The sequence below is a fragment of the Hippopotamus amphibius genome, chromosome 4 (genome assembly GCF_030028045.1).
Source record: "Hippopotamus amphibius kiboko isolate mHipAmp2 chromosome 4, mHipAmp2.hap2, whole genome shotgun sequence".
Lineage (NCBI taxonomy): Eukaryota > Metazoa > Chordata > Mammalia > Artiodactyla > Hippopotamidae > Hippopotamus > Hippopotamus amphibius.
The window spans coordinates 47657280-47674558 of NC_080189.1; the positions used below are offsets into that span (position 1 = coordinate 47657280).

The window sequence follows — 17279 nt, forward strand, 5'->3', positions numbered from 1 at the left end:
TTTATGTTGATACCTTAGAGATATTGCGAGTTGCATTCCAGACCACTGCAATAAAGCAAAGATCAAAATAAAGCAAGTCACATGAATTTTTTGGTTTCCCAGGGCATGTAAAACTTATGTTTATAGTGTAGTCTATTAAGTGTGCAATAGCATTATGTCTAAAGAAACTGTATATAACTTAATTTAAAAAATACTTTATTGCTAAAAAATGCTAACCATCATGTGAGCCTTCAGGGAGTTCTCTTTATGCTAACATCAAAGAATGCTGATCACAGATCACAATGATACATATAACAATAATGAAAAACCTTGAAATATTGTAAGACTTACCAACATGTGACAGACAGGAAGTGAGCATATGCTTTTGGGAAAACGGCGCCCATAGTCTTGCTTCATTCAGGGTTGCCACAAATCATCAATTTGTAAAAAAATGAATTATCGGTGAAGCGTAATAAAGCAAAGCGCAACTGAGGCGTGCCTGTATTTTGAATTAATGTTTTGGATATATTGGATTTAAACAAAATCGTTATTAAAAGTAATTTCACCAGTTTCCCCTTACTTTTATAGATGTGGCTCCTGGAAAACATAAAATTACATATGTGATTCACCTCTATCTTCCGTTATATTTTTGTTTGGCTGCATGGGTCTCGGTAATTAACAGAAAGTGGAAGTTGGTTGAGGTGTGTGATACTGTTCATAGAAATGGATGCAGGAGGCGAGACGTTTGAACAGACACTGAAGAGGAGGAGATGGGATGAGTGGAGAATAACTGACGTGATGTACATGTCAATCACACCCACCTGTCCTCTCTCCCCCAGAAACTCCCAGCATCCTCAGGGCCTGCACCCAGTTTGGGATGGCAGTGAACTGAACTGCGTGGGTGACTGGAAGTGGAGGAAGTTGGGTGCCTCCCAGTTTGAGCTTCATTGGAAGCAGAGTGAAGGAGCTTGAGATGGTTAATGTTCCCTTCTCCTTCTGTTCTTAATGGTTATGTTTTTAACCTAAATCTCCCAGTGCTTAATCTACTTCCTTAAAGTGAGCTAGGTGTTCTTGAAGGCTCCAATCAGCATTTCTGATCACTGTTTTAAGTTGGGTTACTGCCCTCCCGTCTTGGTTGTGTACGTGAGCACCTATTCTAGATGATGACCTTGAGAAAATCTTTACAGCTCCATTTTCCCTTAGGTTGCACACAGTGCTTGTAGGTGGTTAGGGGCTCAAAATACTTATTGGTAATTCATATGACTTCTTAAAAATCCTGGTTAAAATGATGTAGTGATCAAAGGCTCTTCTGAATATCTTTTCCTCCTCTCAAAGTAAAACCTTAGTGTATTTTAAAATTGCGCTTAGCAGTGCCCTAGTGACCTGAAAGAATTAAATGTCTTAAAAATGTCTTCTTGAGCACTAATCAGATTTTTGAAAATAATTAAAGATCCAATAAAGTAATATGACCTTGCTATGAAGAAATTTAAAATGACATGAGTCGGGGCGGGGGAGGGATGAATTGGGAGATCGGGATTGACATATACACATTAATATGTATAAAGTAGATGACGAAAGAAAAAAAATCAAATTTTCATTTTAAATATATGCAGTCTATTGTATATCAATTATATCAATAAAACTCTTTTTTTTTTTTTATTGGCTATGTTGGGTCTTTTTTGCTGTGTGCGGGCTTTCTTTTTTTAGTTGCGGTGAGTGGGGGCCACTCTTCGTTGCAGTGCTCAGGCTGCTCATTGCCGTGGCTTCTCCTGTTGCGGAGCACGGGCTCTAGGCGCGTGAGCCTCAGTAGTTGCAGCACATGGGCTCAATAGTTGTGGCTCACAGGCTCTAGAGCGCAGGCTCAACAGTTGTGGCGCACGGGCTTAGCTCCTCTGTGGCATGTGGGATCTTCCTGGAGCAGGGATCGAACCCTCATCCCCTGCATTGGCAGGCGGACTCTCAACCACTGCGCCACCTAGGAAGCCCTCAATAAAACTCTTTAAAAAATAAAATAAAATGACATAAGTAGATGAACTGTGACGTTTCTATCTCTATAGCCCACCATTAATCCCATTTCCAACACTCAGGTTTTAATCCTCCCAAGTCCTTTTTTTACTAACTTCCTTGTTTCCTTCCTTCCTATTTATCTATAGTGTATACTTATATGTACTTAAATTTGTATGTCCACACATATATATATTTACATACACACGCTAGTATGTTCATATATATATGTATATAGTTTCCTTTTTGATAATAAAATGGGATAAATTTCCTAATGATAACACAGCAAATGGCTCTAGCATTAGTGGACATTTACAAACTAGTTTTTAAGTCCATTTTGGTAGACATAAAGTAACCTCTGGTTTCATGTTAGCAAGATTTAAATTTCTTCTGTAGGAAATGAATGTTTAGCTGATTTTTTTACAGGGACAGAATGTAAACCACTGTTTTAAGAGTGATTGGGAAGATTTTTTAAAATCCCAGTTTACAGCATTAACAGGTAGATATCAAATCATATTGATGGGAAAAGATCAGAATAGACATTGCATTATTTAAATGGGAGAGGAAAACAGATGGTGGGAATAGGAAGGTCATCATTCAAAGCAACCTTGCCAAATTAGTGGTCACAATGGCAGCAATGTCAGAAATGAGAACAGAAGGAAATGCAAGAGCCCTAGATGTGGCTTGTATAGTAGCTCCCAGATCTTTCCCACAGGGAATGCTTTTGGCAGCTAACCACATACCTGCCTATTTCAAACACATTCTTCTTCCTTTATCTCCATAATCATTACATCCCCAGAATCCTGATCTTTAAGAACAAAATTTTCTTGAATGTTTCTCTATTCCAGATACTCTGCAGGTATTATCTCATTTAATCCTCATAACAGTACATGGTAGACATCATGGCCACATTTTATGGGTGAAGAACTTACTATGTGGAGGAACTGCACCCATAATCTGAGTCTATCTGATGCTTTCTTTTTTTTAAATTAATTTTTATTGGAGTATAGTTGATTTACAATGTTGTGTTAGTTTCTACTGTACAGCAAAGTGAATCAGTTATGCATATACATATGTCCACTCTTTTTTAGATTACTTTCTCATATAGGTCATTACAGAGTATTGAGTTGAGTTCCCTGTGCTATACAGTAGATTCTTTTTTTTTTAAATAACTTTGCTTTTATTTTTCATTTTTATTTATTTTTATTTGGCTGTGCTTGGTCTTAGTTGCAGCAGGTGGGCTTCTTTGTTGTGGCATGTGAACTCTTAGTTGTGGAATGCATGTGGAATCTAGTTCCCTGACCAGGGATCGAACCCGCCCCCCCTGAACTGAGAGCAGAGAGTCTTAACCACTATGCCACCAGGGAATCCTCTACAACAGGTTCTTATTAGTTATTTATTTTACATATAGGAGTGTGTATATGTCAATCCCCAACTCCCAGTCTATCCCTCCCCCCTTCCCCCTTGGTAACCAGAAGTTTGTTTTTGACATCTGTGACTCTATTTCTGTTTTGTAAATAAGTTCATCTGTACCATTTTTTAATTTATTTTTTATTTGTTTTTAAAGTTTATTTATTTATTGGCTGTGTTGGGTTTTTATTGCTGTGCGTGGGCTTTCTCTAGTTGTGGAGATTGGGGGCTACTCTTCGTTGCTGTGCACAGGCTTCTCATTGTGGTGGCTTCTCTTGTTGTGGAGCACGGGCTCTAGGTGAGCGGGCTTCAGAAGTTGTGGCTCGCGGTCTCTAGAGCACAGGCTCAGTAGTTGTTGTGCGTGGGCTTAGTTGCTCCTCAGCAGGTGGGATCTTCCAGGACCAGGGATCGAACCCGTGTCCCCTGCATTGGCAGGCAGATTGTTAACCACTGCGCAATCAGGGAAGTCCCAATTTTTTTAGATTCCACGTATATATCTGACTCTTTCTTAAAAAGCCATAATTAATCTCTTGGAGAGATTATCCTGACTGCACAGGTCTAACATATATTATTAATGTGATGCAAGTCATTTTCTTTATATTACTGTGAAAGATGGGAAACTATCTTCCAACCTGCTTTGTATCAGAAAACATCTTCCTTACAATGAACTTGATCTGACTATATTTTTCTAATTTGGCTAGCTGAATGAAATATAAATCCTGCTTGAGCTGTTTATCGACTCTTTCTTGCATTAAAAAAAAATATATCCATGAAATATGGATGCCATTCAACTAATCCCTTTTCTTCCCCTCACTCTAAAATTCCTAAAAGAGCTCTTGCAAAAGTGATACTCATGCAGCCTGAGTTTTCTTTTAAGTGGTACCATATTTTAAATGCACCAGAGTGATGAACAGATCACTCATTGTGGTGGAGTTTTTGAAGGTGGTCCTTGAATTCACATGTCCCAATAGGGAATGGACACAGAATAAATAATGAGCCATATATATCTTCAACATTATTTTTCAGATGTATAAGGATCCTATTGCCAGTTAGTACATACAAATACATTGAAAGTGTTCCTAAATTCATAGCATATATTCATTACATATTTTTGCCAACCAAAATCACTCTTATGTGGGATGTCTATGAAAATTTTTTGATGTTTAGAAGTTGGGAAACATACTGGAATATAGAGAAATTCTGAAGTAATTTGAAGAATACTTTTATGAAGTGACCAGTTACCCCCAATCTATCCTATGAATCAATGTAGATTTTGAAGCACAACATTCCATCTGACTATAGAAAACTCTACATTTCCTTAGTTATTAGGCTGTCATGTGAGTCATTCATTAATTTGGACATTTTGCCTTATTCATATTTCTCATTGTCACCGTATTTTGAAAATGAGGCAGAATCAGATCCCCCCAAAAGATAAAATGAATTCATTTGCCTTGGCTGAGCAGTGGGGTTCTCCATAACCCCTGGGGTCTCTGCCTTATTGCGAGGTCATATTTGTTAGCTGCAGTATATTGGGATAATAAGTTATTTTGATTGCAACTCTTCCCTTTCTTTTAAAATATTTTCATTACATATTCTGTATTTTCATGTGGGAAATTTGAAAATGCCTGAATATATAGGTTAGGAAATTGAGAGTCTGCAAGCCATGAGTAGTATTACTCTTAGTATTCCTAATTTTTGTTGCATTTCCTTATGATCTTTTTGCATCATCTATATAATATATGTAATTTGAATGATATCGTAAATAATTTGTGTGATGTCTTTTCATCAGCTTGTTCCCATGTATTTATATATTTCCCAGCTTTCCATGATATGTATAGATAGTAAATTACATATCATACATTTGTTTTGTTTGTTTTGTTTTTTGATTCTTATGATCATAAGTGGCTCTATTTTGGGAGAGGGTGATGCCCCAGCAGTGGTCCATTAAATTATCAGGGGTTATGGTGAAGCTGAGTAGTTGTTAATTACCTAGAATTTTGGTTTTATAAATTTGAAATAAACACTCTTTTCATTCCTCTTGCTAATCACCTAAATTGGAGTGTTTTTGGACTGGAATAACAAATTAGTTTGTGAGCATTTCAATCACTGAAAAAAAAGCATACAAAGGATATTTCTTAGCAGGTCCAACTGATTTAGAAATATTCAGCTACTTGAAATGATATCTAGCTCTTCTTTTTTCTGGCTTAAATTCTCACTTTCTATCTAAGGCAGAGGAGTCATGGTCATCACCAAACTTACATCTATGTTAAATCAAGAACACTTTTTTTTAAAAAGGCTTTTTTTAAAGATTTGGGTGAGACTTTATTTCTTCTAAAAAATGCAAAACATTTAAATAACAACACTCCAAATCTTCCTGATTATCATGTAGTCTGATTAGTCTGATTTCCCAGTTTTAAAGCCAAAGACCAAGAAAACACAGCCTCCCACATCTTCGCTTGTCATACTTCTCTCAAGTTGACCAGGGATGGGTTTCACCCACCTTCTTCTTCTGCCAGTACCGTTGCTGAATTCAGCAACATTCAATTAAAATTAAATGGTTTCCGTAAAAATAAAATAGAGAAGCAAGATGGCAGAAAGTTGATGGCCCTTGAAACTGGTTGATACCTTAAGAGGGTTTATTGTACTCCTCTCTTGTATGTGTGTGTTGATAGTTTCTGCACTCAAAAAGAAAAGAAAAGAAAAGGCCAGGCAGAAACAATGAATAATACTTTTGAGAAGCAAAGATGTTTAATAACCTGTAACAGTGGATATTCCATACCAGTCTGAACTGACTGCATCAGAATAACCTGGGCATTAGCTAAAAATACCTTTCCTGTGAACTCAGCTCAGACCTTCTGCGGAGTCAGACTTTCCGAGGAGGGGTGTCTAGGAATCTGCTCCTCAAACCATTTTGATGTGTGGGCAAATGTGAATCCCGTGGTTTGAACCACAGCTTGGGAGCACCTTGTCAGAATCAGATTTTCCTGCTCTTTTTTCTCTCATTGAAGATGAAATATAGATACCCCTTCTTCATTTGCTCAACAAACATTTGTCGAGATCTAATTATGTACCAGCTTGTGTGCAAGGTGCTGCGGAAATAAGGATTTACATAAGCATCCTTGCCCTGACGGGGCTCACAGTCAAATGAGCAGAGACAGGCATTTTAAAACTTGAGGGAAAGAGATACAGCAAGGTAGAAAGAACCAGGGGCTTGCCTCTTCTCCCAGTGTGCTGACATACCAAGCCAAACTGAAATCCCTCCCCATCCTCCTCGCCCCAAGTAATCCTTCCTCAAAGAGGAATCTAAGCCGCCAAACAAGTTACAAGTTGTAACTCCAAGGAAACATTCCCTGTATTAAATCAGCCCTGTGCTATTTCTAACTGAAAAGAATTTTAAACATCTTATCATATGCATTACTTTTAAAAAATTATTTATTATAGAAAATTTCAAGCATATACAAAAGTAAAGAGAACAGTATAGTAAACCACTATGTACCTATCACCCAGCTTCAGTCATTTTTATTACACAGTGAATTTTGTCTCATCTGAATTTTCCACCCTTTCTCCTCACCCTGGATTACTTTTATTGTATCATTTCCCCTGTAAATATTTCAGTATGTATCTCTAAAAATATGGGCTCTTTTTTCAGACATAACTACCATATCATTATATCTGAGAAGTTAACAATAATTCCTTAGTATCATCAAATATTCAGTCAGTGTTCACATTTCCCCAACTGTCTTATAAAACTTTTGTATAGTTTATTTGTATAAATTTTTGTTGGAGTATAGTTGATTTACACTGTTGTTGTACAGTTTGTTTAAATCAGGATCCAAATAAGTTCCATTCATTGCAATTGGTTGATACATCTCTAGGTAACTTAGTCTCTTCATCTTTTTTTTTCCTGCAGCTTTTGTTAAAGAAATCCGATTTATCCTGTAGAGTTTCTCAGTCTGGACTTTGCTGATTTCATCCCCATGGTGTCATTTGTATTCTGTGTAAACTGATGGTTCAGTCCAGGGGCTCCATCGTTCCAGTCTGATCCTTCAAGCACATTTTAGTTACACATTGGAACTGTGAGTGTGTCTGATGAGCCAGGTGCAAACCGTTGGTGAGATGGTGAAGGAGAATAGTAGGGACTGGTGCAAAAGTGGCAAACCCATCACCACTGAGTAGTAGGAGGGAGGAAAAGGAACATATGTCGAGCATCCACTGTATACAGCCATACGACTGGGTACTTTCCATATGCTCTCAGATAAACATGAGTGCTATGTTGTGTATAGAGGGTCAGCCCCATCTTCACATTCAGAAACTCTCTGGCTCAGAGAGAATTCATAACCTGCCTGTTTTCCACAGTTAGTGGGTAGAGTCAGGATATGAACAAGAGTCTGTTTGTCTGTAAAGTGTGTCCTTCTCTTGCCCCTGTACACGTGGGGCTACGGGGCCAAGCAGGCATTGTAAATGAGCACAATTGACCTGACACTGAAAAAAGAAAGAAAGAACAAAAAAAGCAATAGCCCAGGGGTGATGATAGGCAGCACTTGCGCTGGTCTCAGTGTCAGGGAGTGGAGGGGACTGTGGCAGGTGCCCCTACTCAGCTCCAATCTTGCTGTCATGCAAGAATGTGGAGCCAGTGTTGCTGGATCTTTTGAGTTTTCAAGAGATGCTAAGTATCTGAATTTCTGTGGAAAATCTCTATAGATTTAAAAACATTAGCTGCAAATTCAGATTTTTAAAAAATCACAGTATTTAGGCCAATGCTCTGGACCAAGCCAAACAAATGTTCAGCCTGCCACCCCCGTACCACCCCCTGCTGCTCGGAAGTATGTCAGCAGAAGAGTGGCATTGGACACTGCGGGTGTCAACTGTCAGAGGTTAGGTGTTGCCCTTGGACTTAGAGAAAGGGAATAGTAAGCAGCTCTTAAAAAACATCAGGTGACAATGGAGCACATCTTCGAACGGGAGAGAGCATTTAGATACTGTAAGGAAAGAGCCAAGTTTCTGAAGTCTGGTCTGTTCAAATCAAATCTTGATAAAGGAACAGCCTTCATCACGTACCTTTTCTCACCCTTACGGTGATGCGTCCTTACTATGTCCCAGATGGCCTCCTGAGCACTTTATGTTTCAGCTCATTTGAACCTCACCGCAGCCCTGTCCTTAACCCTGTTACAGAAGTGACACAGGGCTGAGATGCGAACCCAGGTTGCCTCCAAAGCCTGCTTACTTACTTAATAAACTATGTGGTCTTTCTTCAGTTAGGTAGTTCCTCATTCAAGGCGCTGAATATTAGAAGCTGAAAATCATTGGCTATAGCGTCCTAAAGCTTTATGCTCTACTATCTTAAGCTTTCAATGGAACACTTAATAGAATCTTTCTTTTTCCGGCAGAGCTCGATGTCTGAGCTAATTTAGGTACCTTTCATCAGCTGGCGTTTACATTTCAATTCAGTTAAATAATTCCTTTCCCAAACACCTTATTTATTCTTTACTCTCTCAATAGCAGATAATAGGACAGGAAAATAAATTTATAAGTGAGTATCATTTGTCCTGTTTTCAGCTCTGTGGTAATGTCAATAATTTAAAAAATGAATTTATCAGTGAATAATATCATACATTCTTCTTTGCTTTTCTGGAAGGAGGTAGTTCATAGACAGTGGCTTTAAACTTACCCAATCTGCTTGGAGAGTAAGGACATTTGGGTTTCATTTTTTTGTGCAGGTAAAGGCACTTTATCACAGTTATTTGCCAGAAAGTTAATAAGCCTATAGCTTATATAGACAGTCACTTTCTTCCTCTCAGGCAACTCAAGGCTTCCTTATTACTGGGTACGATGACTGATGAGGGCCACTGTAGCTTCGTTGAGATAAAAGGGCAAGGCAGTTTGGCAGTCAGGCGAAAAAAACCTCCACTTGGCTTGGAGCATTCATGGCCTTCAATAACTACTCACTGAACTTGAGGACAAAGACCTTCTTTCCCATGCAGCTTCCCCCCTTCTTGTCTAGACATTCTGTAAGCGGTCTCCTAGTTACAGGGGTACGGCACTCCAGCCCCCCAAGCCCGTACCCACGCCTCCTGTCAGCAGTCAGAGAGTGGACGTTGTGAGACACAGCTCCTGTGCTGTGAGCTCCAGGGACTCTGGAGTTGTAATTCCCAAGAGGAAGTCGTGAACCCTGAAAGGACTTTGATAAGGACAATGATGGTTAGAAATTGAGCTTAGGGATACTTTAGCGCGGCTGATAGCATGGTATCTAAAGCTTCCCAGTCCAGTACTGTAGCCTTGAGCCACACGTGGCTATTGGATTTTTTTTTTCAATGTTAATTGTGGTAAAAATACACATAAGATTTACTATCAACCATTTTTAGCTGTACAGTTTTTGTGCTAAGAATACTCATATTGTGCAACCCATCCCCAGAAGTTTTTCATCCTGCAAAACTGACGCTGTACCCATTAAACAACTAACTCTCCATCCTCCTCCCCCATCCCACACCTCCCCGGTCCAGCCCCTGGTAACCACCATTCTGCTTCTGTCTCTATGAATTTCACTAGTCTAGGAACCTCATATAAGTGAAATTATACAGTATTTGCATTTTTGTGACTGGTTTATGATACTTAGCATAAAGTACAGATAAATGTACTTTGAAATATTCTTAGCAAATACTTCCTAGGAAATGCCTGTCAGTTTAATAGTCTATGGTGGTTGAATTGGAGTGTTTCATTAATTGGAACTGTTAGTTTATTGCTAACCTGGCAAGAATCCTAATTGGTATTTACCACAAAGAAGCCTATTCAGTAGACCTGCCCTTTAAGCCTGTTGCTTTTAAAGATTTTTGCTTGAAACCCATAGTAAGAGAGAAATGTTGTATTGCAACCCAGTACATACATAAACTTATATATGTATATCTGAACTTAAAGTTTCTTGTACCAACGCTTACCCTTACTATGTGAGATGCACATATTCTTTTCTAAAAAACGCTGATCTTGTCCACTAGATTGATTTCGTAACCCACAAAAGGGCCACAACATGCAGTTTGGAAAACACTGCTTTAGATATTCCTGGGTTCAGTTTTAGGCCTGAAGTATAACCCTGTACCCCCATCCCCACCTCTGGATCCCCATGGCTCAGAAGACAGCTTCAGGATTATGCCTCAAAGCAAGCAAGTTAAGAAGAAAGCCATCAATCATGGCTTTATTTCTGAATAAGCTTTGTTCACTGATTTTAATCCTGGTTTAAGTAGAGTGTAGTTATGATAGAAAATCCAGTATTGAATGGTTATACTGTTTTCCAAAGCTGAATATAAATGATGAAGAAAAACTTAGGCAATGAATTTCTGCATTAGCATGTGTGATTGGGAGTTAATTAAATTTTGGGTTATTTTTCTTTGTGGAGATTATGACATCTCATAATGCTGTATAAGATTATAGAGGGAAAAGGAGAAAAATTGTAAAATCAGTTTTTTGTGTCAAACATGAATGATTTAACAATTTATAAAAATCCTGTAAACAGATTTCAAAATGCATGTTTTAAGCAGTATTTAGATGAGTTACCTTCTCAGGGTTTTTTTTGTTTGTTTGTTTGTTTTTTAGTGGATTATCTGGTATGTTAGCCAGTATTTTGACAAATACTAGGAACAAAATTGAGAAGCCTGGAATTAGTTTCAAAAGAATTTCATCTCAGGGTCAGCAGAAAATTGGTTTTCTGATGGGCCAGTTTTTCTTTTCCTGTTTAAGGAGGTGACTGTAGGAGGCCTGCCTGCTATTTGTGTAAATAATAGTAATGAAAATTTGTGTACCCCTTGAGTAACTCTGAATTGGACAGGCTATAAAGAAAAAGAAAAAAAAAAAAAAAAAAAAAGGAAAACAAAGTACCAGAGAATAACTATAACATTGAATAAAAGATTTGTCCTAACTGTAACTCAAATAAGAATTTGCCAGTTTTGCAATTTTAGATGTTGAGACACAGAAATAAAGCCAAATGTTTTCTTTGAAATAAAAATTCTAAATCGGTAATATCCCCGAGTTTTTTTTTTTTTTTTTTTTTTTTGGTCTTTTTGTGTGTGTGTGTGATTATATAAGTATAAATACTTGTAGGAAAATTGAAAACAAAGGAAAATATAGAAAAAACAAAGAATTTAGTCATCAGGCTACCACTTCTAGTCTTCTATGCCTATTTTCACGTAGTTAGGATCATTTATTTTGGATCCGCCCCCCTCACCTCCCCAAACAATTTCTCCATGCAATTACAAACTCTTCACAAACATTTTAATGGTTTTATAGTATTCCACCATATTGATGTATAATAAATTTTTAGCCATTTCTCTGATGCTGGATAATTAAATTTCAGTATAAATACCTCTGTAATGCACTCTTTTGTGCATAAATCTTATCCATATTCCTGATCATTTCCTTAGAGTAGATACATAGAAATGGAATTACCTGGGCATTCCTTCATCTCCATCTACTGCGCTGTCTCCTCCCTATCACAGCAACTTCTTTAAAAAGCTGTCTGTGTGCACTGGCTCCATTTCCTTCCTAAAACCTGGCTTAAAAGCCTTCAGTGGCTTTAGTGTTTATTATGGGACAGATGCTAAAGTCCCTGCCATTGCCTTCAAGACCCACCGTGAACCAGCCTGTCTCCCCACTTCTGCAGCCTCTTCCCCATTCTCTCTGGTGCAGCCACACTGGCTATTTTCTGTAATGGCTCCTTCCCCTTTCTGCAGCCACAGGGCCTCAAACTTGCATCTCCTCCCTCTGGAACAGTCTCCCTCTCCATCCATCTGGCCTTTGTGGACTAAGAGGTGAGATAGCTGCTTAGAGGAAGTGGTTGGAGATTTGAAGAGAGGTGAAGGTATCAAAAGTTCATTTAGGAGATATTAGAGAGGAATTGACCAGAGTAGGTGAGGGGTTTCCAGGTAGCAATGAGGGCCACTTTCCTGGTATATTCAGGGTTAGGAATGTGAGATTCACATCAAGGGAAATGGAATTGTCCTCCAGGGCTATGATCACCTCTAGCTTCTGGAGACAAGAGCTTGCTTACACTCAGTTCACCTGGTGAGTTCAGTAGTCGCTTCCTAATGTTCACTTTTTGATCTTCTGAAAGTGTCCTGCCTCCTCTTTACTGATTCAGTTTATGTGGGTGATAGCACATTTTGTCATTAGAATAAGTGGAGGACTTCACAAATAAATACTTCTGGGGTCATTGGAAACCTCAGTGTGAAAATCTTCATTTCTGGGTTTATTGGGACGTTGCAACGTCGCTCTGTCCAGTGGGATTTCTACTACCCATGTGTGGCTGTTTAAATTTAAACAAATTAAAATTTGTAATAAAATTTAAAATATAATCCCTTAATTACACTAACTACATGCCAATAGCCACTTAGGGCTGGTGGCCACCGTATTACACAGTGGACATAGAAGATTTTCGTCAATGTAGAAAGTTCTCTTGGACGGCACTGATCTAGAGAGTAGAGCAGGATCCAGCTGAGTCATCTCCGAGGCTCGTCATTGTGTAGAATGTTGACCCAGGAAAAATAAGTGGACAGTTAGCTTTGGCCAGTTTGCTACAAGCTGTAATACACAGTTTACAGGTTCATCTAACATTAAAAAAATGACATAAAAATCCTGCTCCCTTCTGGCATTCCCAGTCATTCCCAAAATTCAGCAGACAAGCCAGCCTCCCTGCCCACATATCCCTGGGCTTCCATTGCCTACATATTCCTCGTGGTCAAGTGACTCTGATGACCTGATGAATAAGCAGATGTCCAAGCTGAAGAATAAGTGCTTGTCAGAAACTCCGTGTGTGTTGTTTATTTTCTACAGATACATCTTGTAAATGCAAAACCAGTGGATTTTTACTATTTTTAAGGATGAAGTAAAGTAAGGTTCTGCTCACTGATGAGACACCGGCACTTTTGACGTGGCCCAGCAGTGGGGGCGGAAGGGAAGACCTGTGACATATGAGTCATGCAAACACAGGGAAATGGTTCTTTCCCCGTCTTATCTTCTGGGTCTATTTCACTTCATTTGGCTCAGCCAGCAATTCCTCCCACCTCCAAATTCTGGGAGCCCTTTATAAAGGCATTTTATCTTCTAATTATTGTAGAGCTTCCTTACACATAGGGAGTCTTGGTTTTTCCCTGTCTGCCCCTCAAGTTTGAAGATAATGTGGTTTTTTGAAAATGGGAAAGGTTAAGAGGAGAAAGAACTGAAGTCTCTTTATCTTCTTGCCTTTTCTTTCTCCCAAAGGCTGGGGGATATTTTCCTGAGCTAGAAGGGAATTATTTTCAGAGTTATGGACTCCCCCACTTCTCTGTGCCCTGGGGAGGGCCCTGCCATAAGCACTGCCGGGAAGGACTCTGACAGCCTGGGGTGTGTGTACAGACTACCCTGAAGGAGCCTGGATGTAGACGTAGCAATATGGTCCCTCACAAAGATGTTTCTAAACATAGAATATTGCTGACTCTACGACTTGATAACTGCTCCAGTTATGAGTGAGGTGAGTTGATTTTGATTGGCTTGTTCAACAGAAATTTTGAGACGCTGCTCTATTTGAATGGTCAAAATCCAAAGAAAGTATCATATGCTCATGTAGCCGCTACAATTTGCAAAATACGTTCTCAAGCGTCATTTCATTTGTTGCTCATGGTACATCTGTGGGCTGGGGTGAAACGTTAGGCTCAGAGAGGTAACGTGATTTGCTCAAGGTCACATAGCTAGTAGGTGGCGAGGCTGAGGTTTGAAACCAGTTGCTTTTCTGAGAATATTGCTTTACTTCTCATTTATATTTTAGGTTCATAAAATAAAATATTTAAGTTGGGTAAAGCGATGGCACAAATACGATAGTTGGTTCAATGGATAATGTTTGTCGAGTGTCTATAATACAGGGGGTTGGGGAAAGAGCTACTATAATTGGGTGGCATGGGTTCTGCCCACAGGGAGCTTTATTTGTAACAGCAAGTACATTTACAAGTAACAAAGGCACGTTATCCCAGGACAAACTAGATGTTTAAGTGCTTATGGATGCTGAGAAAATAACAAGAATTCTTCATAGAAGGCTTCCTGAAAGAAAGGGGTTTTGAATCAGATCCTGAAGGACGTGCACAAAAGCTAAGGGAAGGGCACTCCAGCCAGGTGCGGAGGCATGGTGGTGAGAAAGAGATGTAGAGAGTCAGCTGCAGTTTGGTGGAGCAGTAAGAAAGAAGGACTGAGCATTTGTTTATTTTTTATTGAACACCTACCCTACAGCAGACACTGTATGGTGCTGGGTTTACAGAGACATGCAAAAGAGACATGGGCCTTGCCTTCAAATTGCTTAGACTTTGTGGGGGGAAGACTAAGTATAGGTTGTTGGTAACCACAACTGTTTCACATTGTGGTTGTTTGTATAGTACAATTGATTGATGTGGGGAGCAGGAAAAGGAGTGCTTAGGAAAGAGGGTACAGCATGTGCAAAGGCCCTGGGAGTATTGAAGGAAGTAGAAAAAGGCCTGTGTGCTGGAGTAGAGAGAGTGGAGGAGAGAGTGGAGGGGCTAGTGGTATGAGATGAGGCTGGGAGAGGGCATGAGCTTAATCAGCTTTTGGTCTTTATTTTAAGAGCTGTGGGAACAATATAAAGGATTTTAAGCAGGAATGACATGATCAAGTCTTTGTTTTAAAAAGGTCACTTTGGGTGCAATGTGAAGAATGTTTTGGAGGGAAAATAATAGCTGATATAGTGTAATTCCTAAGGAACAGCTGCAGTGATCCAGGCTGGAGATGGTGGTGGCTAGGTACAGGGTGGCGGTAATACAAATGGAAAGAAGTGGATAGTTTCCATAGAGATTTAGGAGATGGAACTTACCAGACATGGTGATATGTTAGGTAATGGAGAAGCAGATGGTAAGGATAGTTCCTGATCCTCCAGTGGGTTGGATGGTGGAGCTGGCTGCTGAGACAGGGAACCTCAGGAAGGGATCCAGTTTGGGGAAGATGATGAAATCAGCTTTGGATACCAGGTAGGCTGGGTCTGTGGGTCAGGAGCTCAAGGAGAGAACTGAGCTGGAATTATATGTATAGGTCATTGGCTCATAAATGACAGGGGGAGCTCTGGGCATGGAGGAGTTTTACCAGAAAGAAAAGAGCATTAAATGAGGAAGGACCAAGCAGTGAGGATGCTCAGTGGCCAGGCAGAAGAGAACTAGCCAGCGCAGGAGCAGCTAGGGAGGTGGGAGGAAGGCCAAAAGATGCTTGAGTGTAATGTCATTGAGGTAGAGTAAAATATATATAAAGGGGGGGGGGTATCTTTCAGTTTATTTCCAGATCCATTTCCTCATCACCACTCCAAAATCTATCATGTGACAGCCATGCATCGCTAGATCAGAGGCACTTCTGTCATGCACTGTTACAAGGTATATTTATTTATTTTCGTATTACTTTGACAGATGGCAGTGTGTGTGTGTTTTCTGCCTGGAACAGTAACCTCCTTTCCTTTCTCCTGCGTCATTGCACTTTTGGCTGTCTCTGTGGTCTGTGGCAAATCTGAGCTCATTTAATCCCACAGAGTACTAAACAATATCTGGTGTCAGTGGCTCTGTGATTCTACTCCAGGCACCCCACCTTCATATGCCAGCTGGGATCTTCTTAATGAGCTCACTGCGCACAGTTCAATATGAAAATTCTGTTAGCTGGTGAAATATGTTTGAAGAACTCACTGGTGGAATGTTCCATGTTAGGCCTGCTTCCATTCTCACTGGCATCTCTCTCTTTTCAGGATGGCTGTAGCTCCTCCAAGTTACTGTTTTGTGGCCTTCCCACCACGTGCAAAGGATGGTCTGGTGGTATTTGGGAAAAATTCAGCTCGGCCCAGGGATGAAGTGCAGGAGGTTGTGTATTTCTCAGCTGCTGATCATGAACCCGAGAGCAAGGTTGAGGTAAGTCACGTGTTGCCGTCTCCCACTTAACACGTATTCTCTTTCTCTGGCTTTGCCCAGCACCTTGACATCTTAACATGGAAGCCTGTTCATCAATCAGAACTGTCATGCAGGTTCGGTTGATTCCTCTTTCCATTCAGGTTTGTTTGTAGCTTTAAAAACAAGGTCATGTGGAACATTCATGGCCCAGATTTTAAGTAAAATATTTACACAGTTCGAAAGTCGAATCTATGAAATGAGATATATTCATAGAAGTCTAGCTTCTACCTTTGTATCATTTACTCCATTTCCTTTTTCTTCTATAGGTTATCATATTTTGAAAGTTTGGGGGTTTATCCTTCCATTTAAAAAAGTTTCGTAGTAATATATGTAATAAACCCCACACACCTACATATGCACATGTATATTTATCCCCATCCCTTTCCTCCTTTCTTAGACAAGTGGTAGCATGCTACAAATACTTTTTTTCCACTTTGCTTTTTTTCAGCTAAAACTATATCTTGCAGGTTACTCCACCTGGTCTGTAAAGAGATTCTTCTTTCCTCATTTACAGCTGTGTAGTGTTTCAGTCTATGGATGTAATAATACTTTAATGAGTCCTATATTGCTGGACATTTGAGTTGTTTTCCAGTCTTTTGCTATTACAAATAGTGCTGAAGTGAGTAATAGCCTTGTGCATCTGTCACAGTATCTAGTCTGGGTTCATATATTTTTATCATGTTAAAAATTATCCATCAGTTCCTACTTTGAGCGCTTAAAAAACTGGTTAGTCAGTATTTCTTTGAGATAGGTGCCTAGAAATGGGATTTCTGAGTCACAGGGTATATAAGTATGTAATTTTGTTAGATTTTGTCAGATTTCCTCCCATAGGTGGTGCACCATTTTGCATTCCTACCAGCAATGTAAAACAAGGCCTGTTTGCTCGTATTCCCAGAGTGTGTTGTCAGACTTTCATGATGGCTATTTCTTGTTTTTCATTCT

General features: G+C 39.5%; 1 protein-coding gene across 4 annotated transcripts in view; it reads left to right on the forward strand.

The window, feature by feature from the left end:
- The window catches only part of SCRN1 (secernin 1), a 59731-nt gene that overhangs the window by 5249 nt on the left and 37203 nt on the right, over window positions 1–17279 (forward strand). For all 4 annotated transcript variants that reach the window (XM_057733000.1, XM_057733001.1, XM_057733003.1 and 1 more), the window contains one exon: window positions 16139–16298. In XM_057733000.1, the coding sequence (XP_057588983.1) occupies window positions 16140–16298 (159 nt within the window). In that variant the 5' untranslated portion in view covers window position 16139. The remainder of the gene's footprint in view (window positions 1–16138; window positions 16299–17279) is intronic.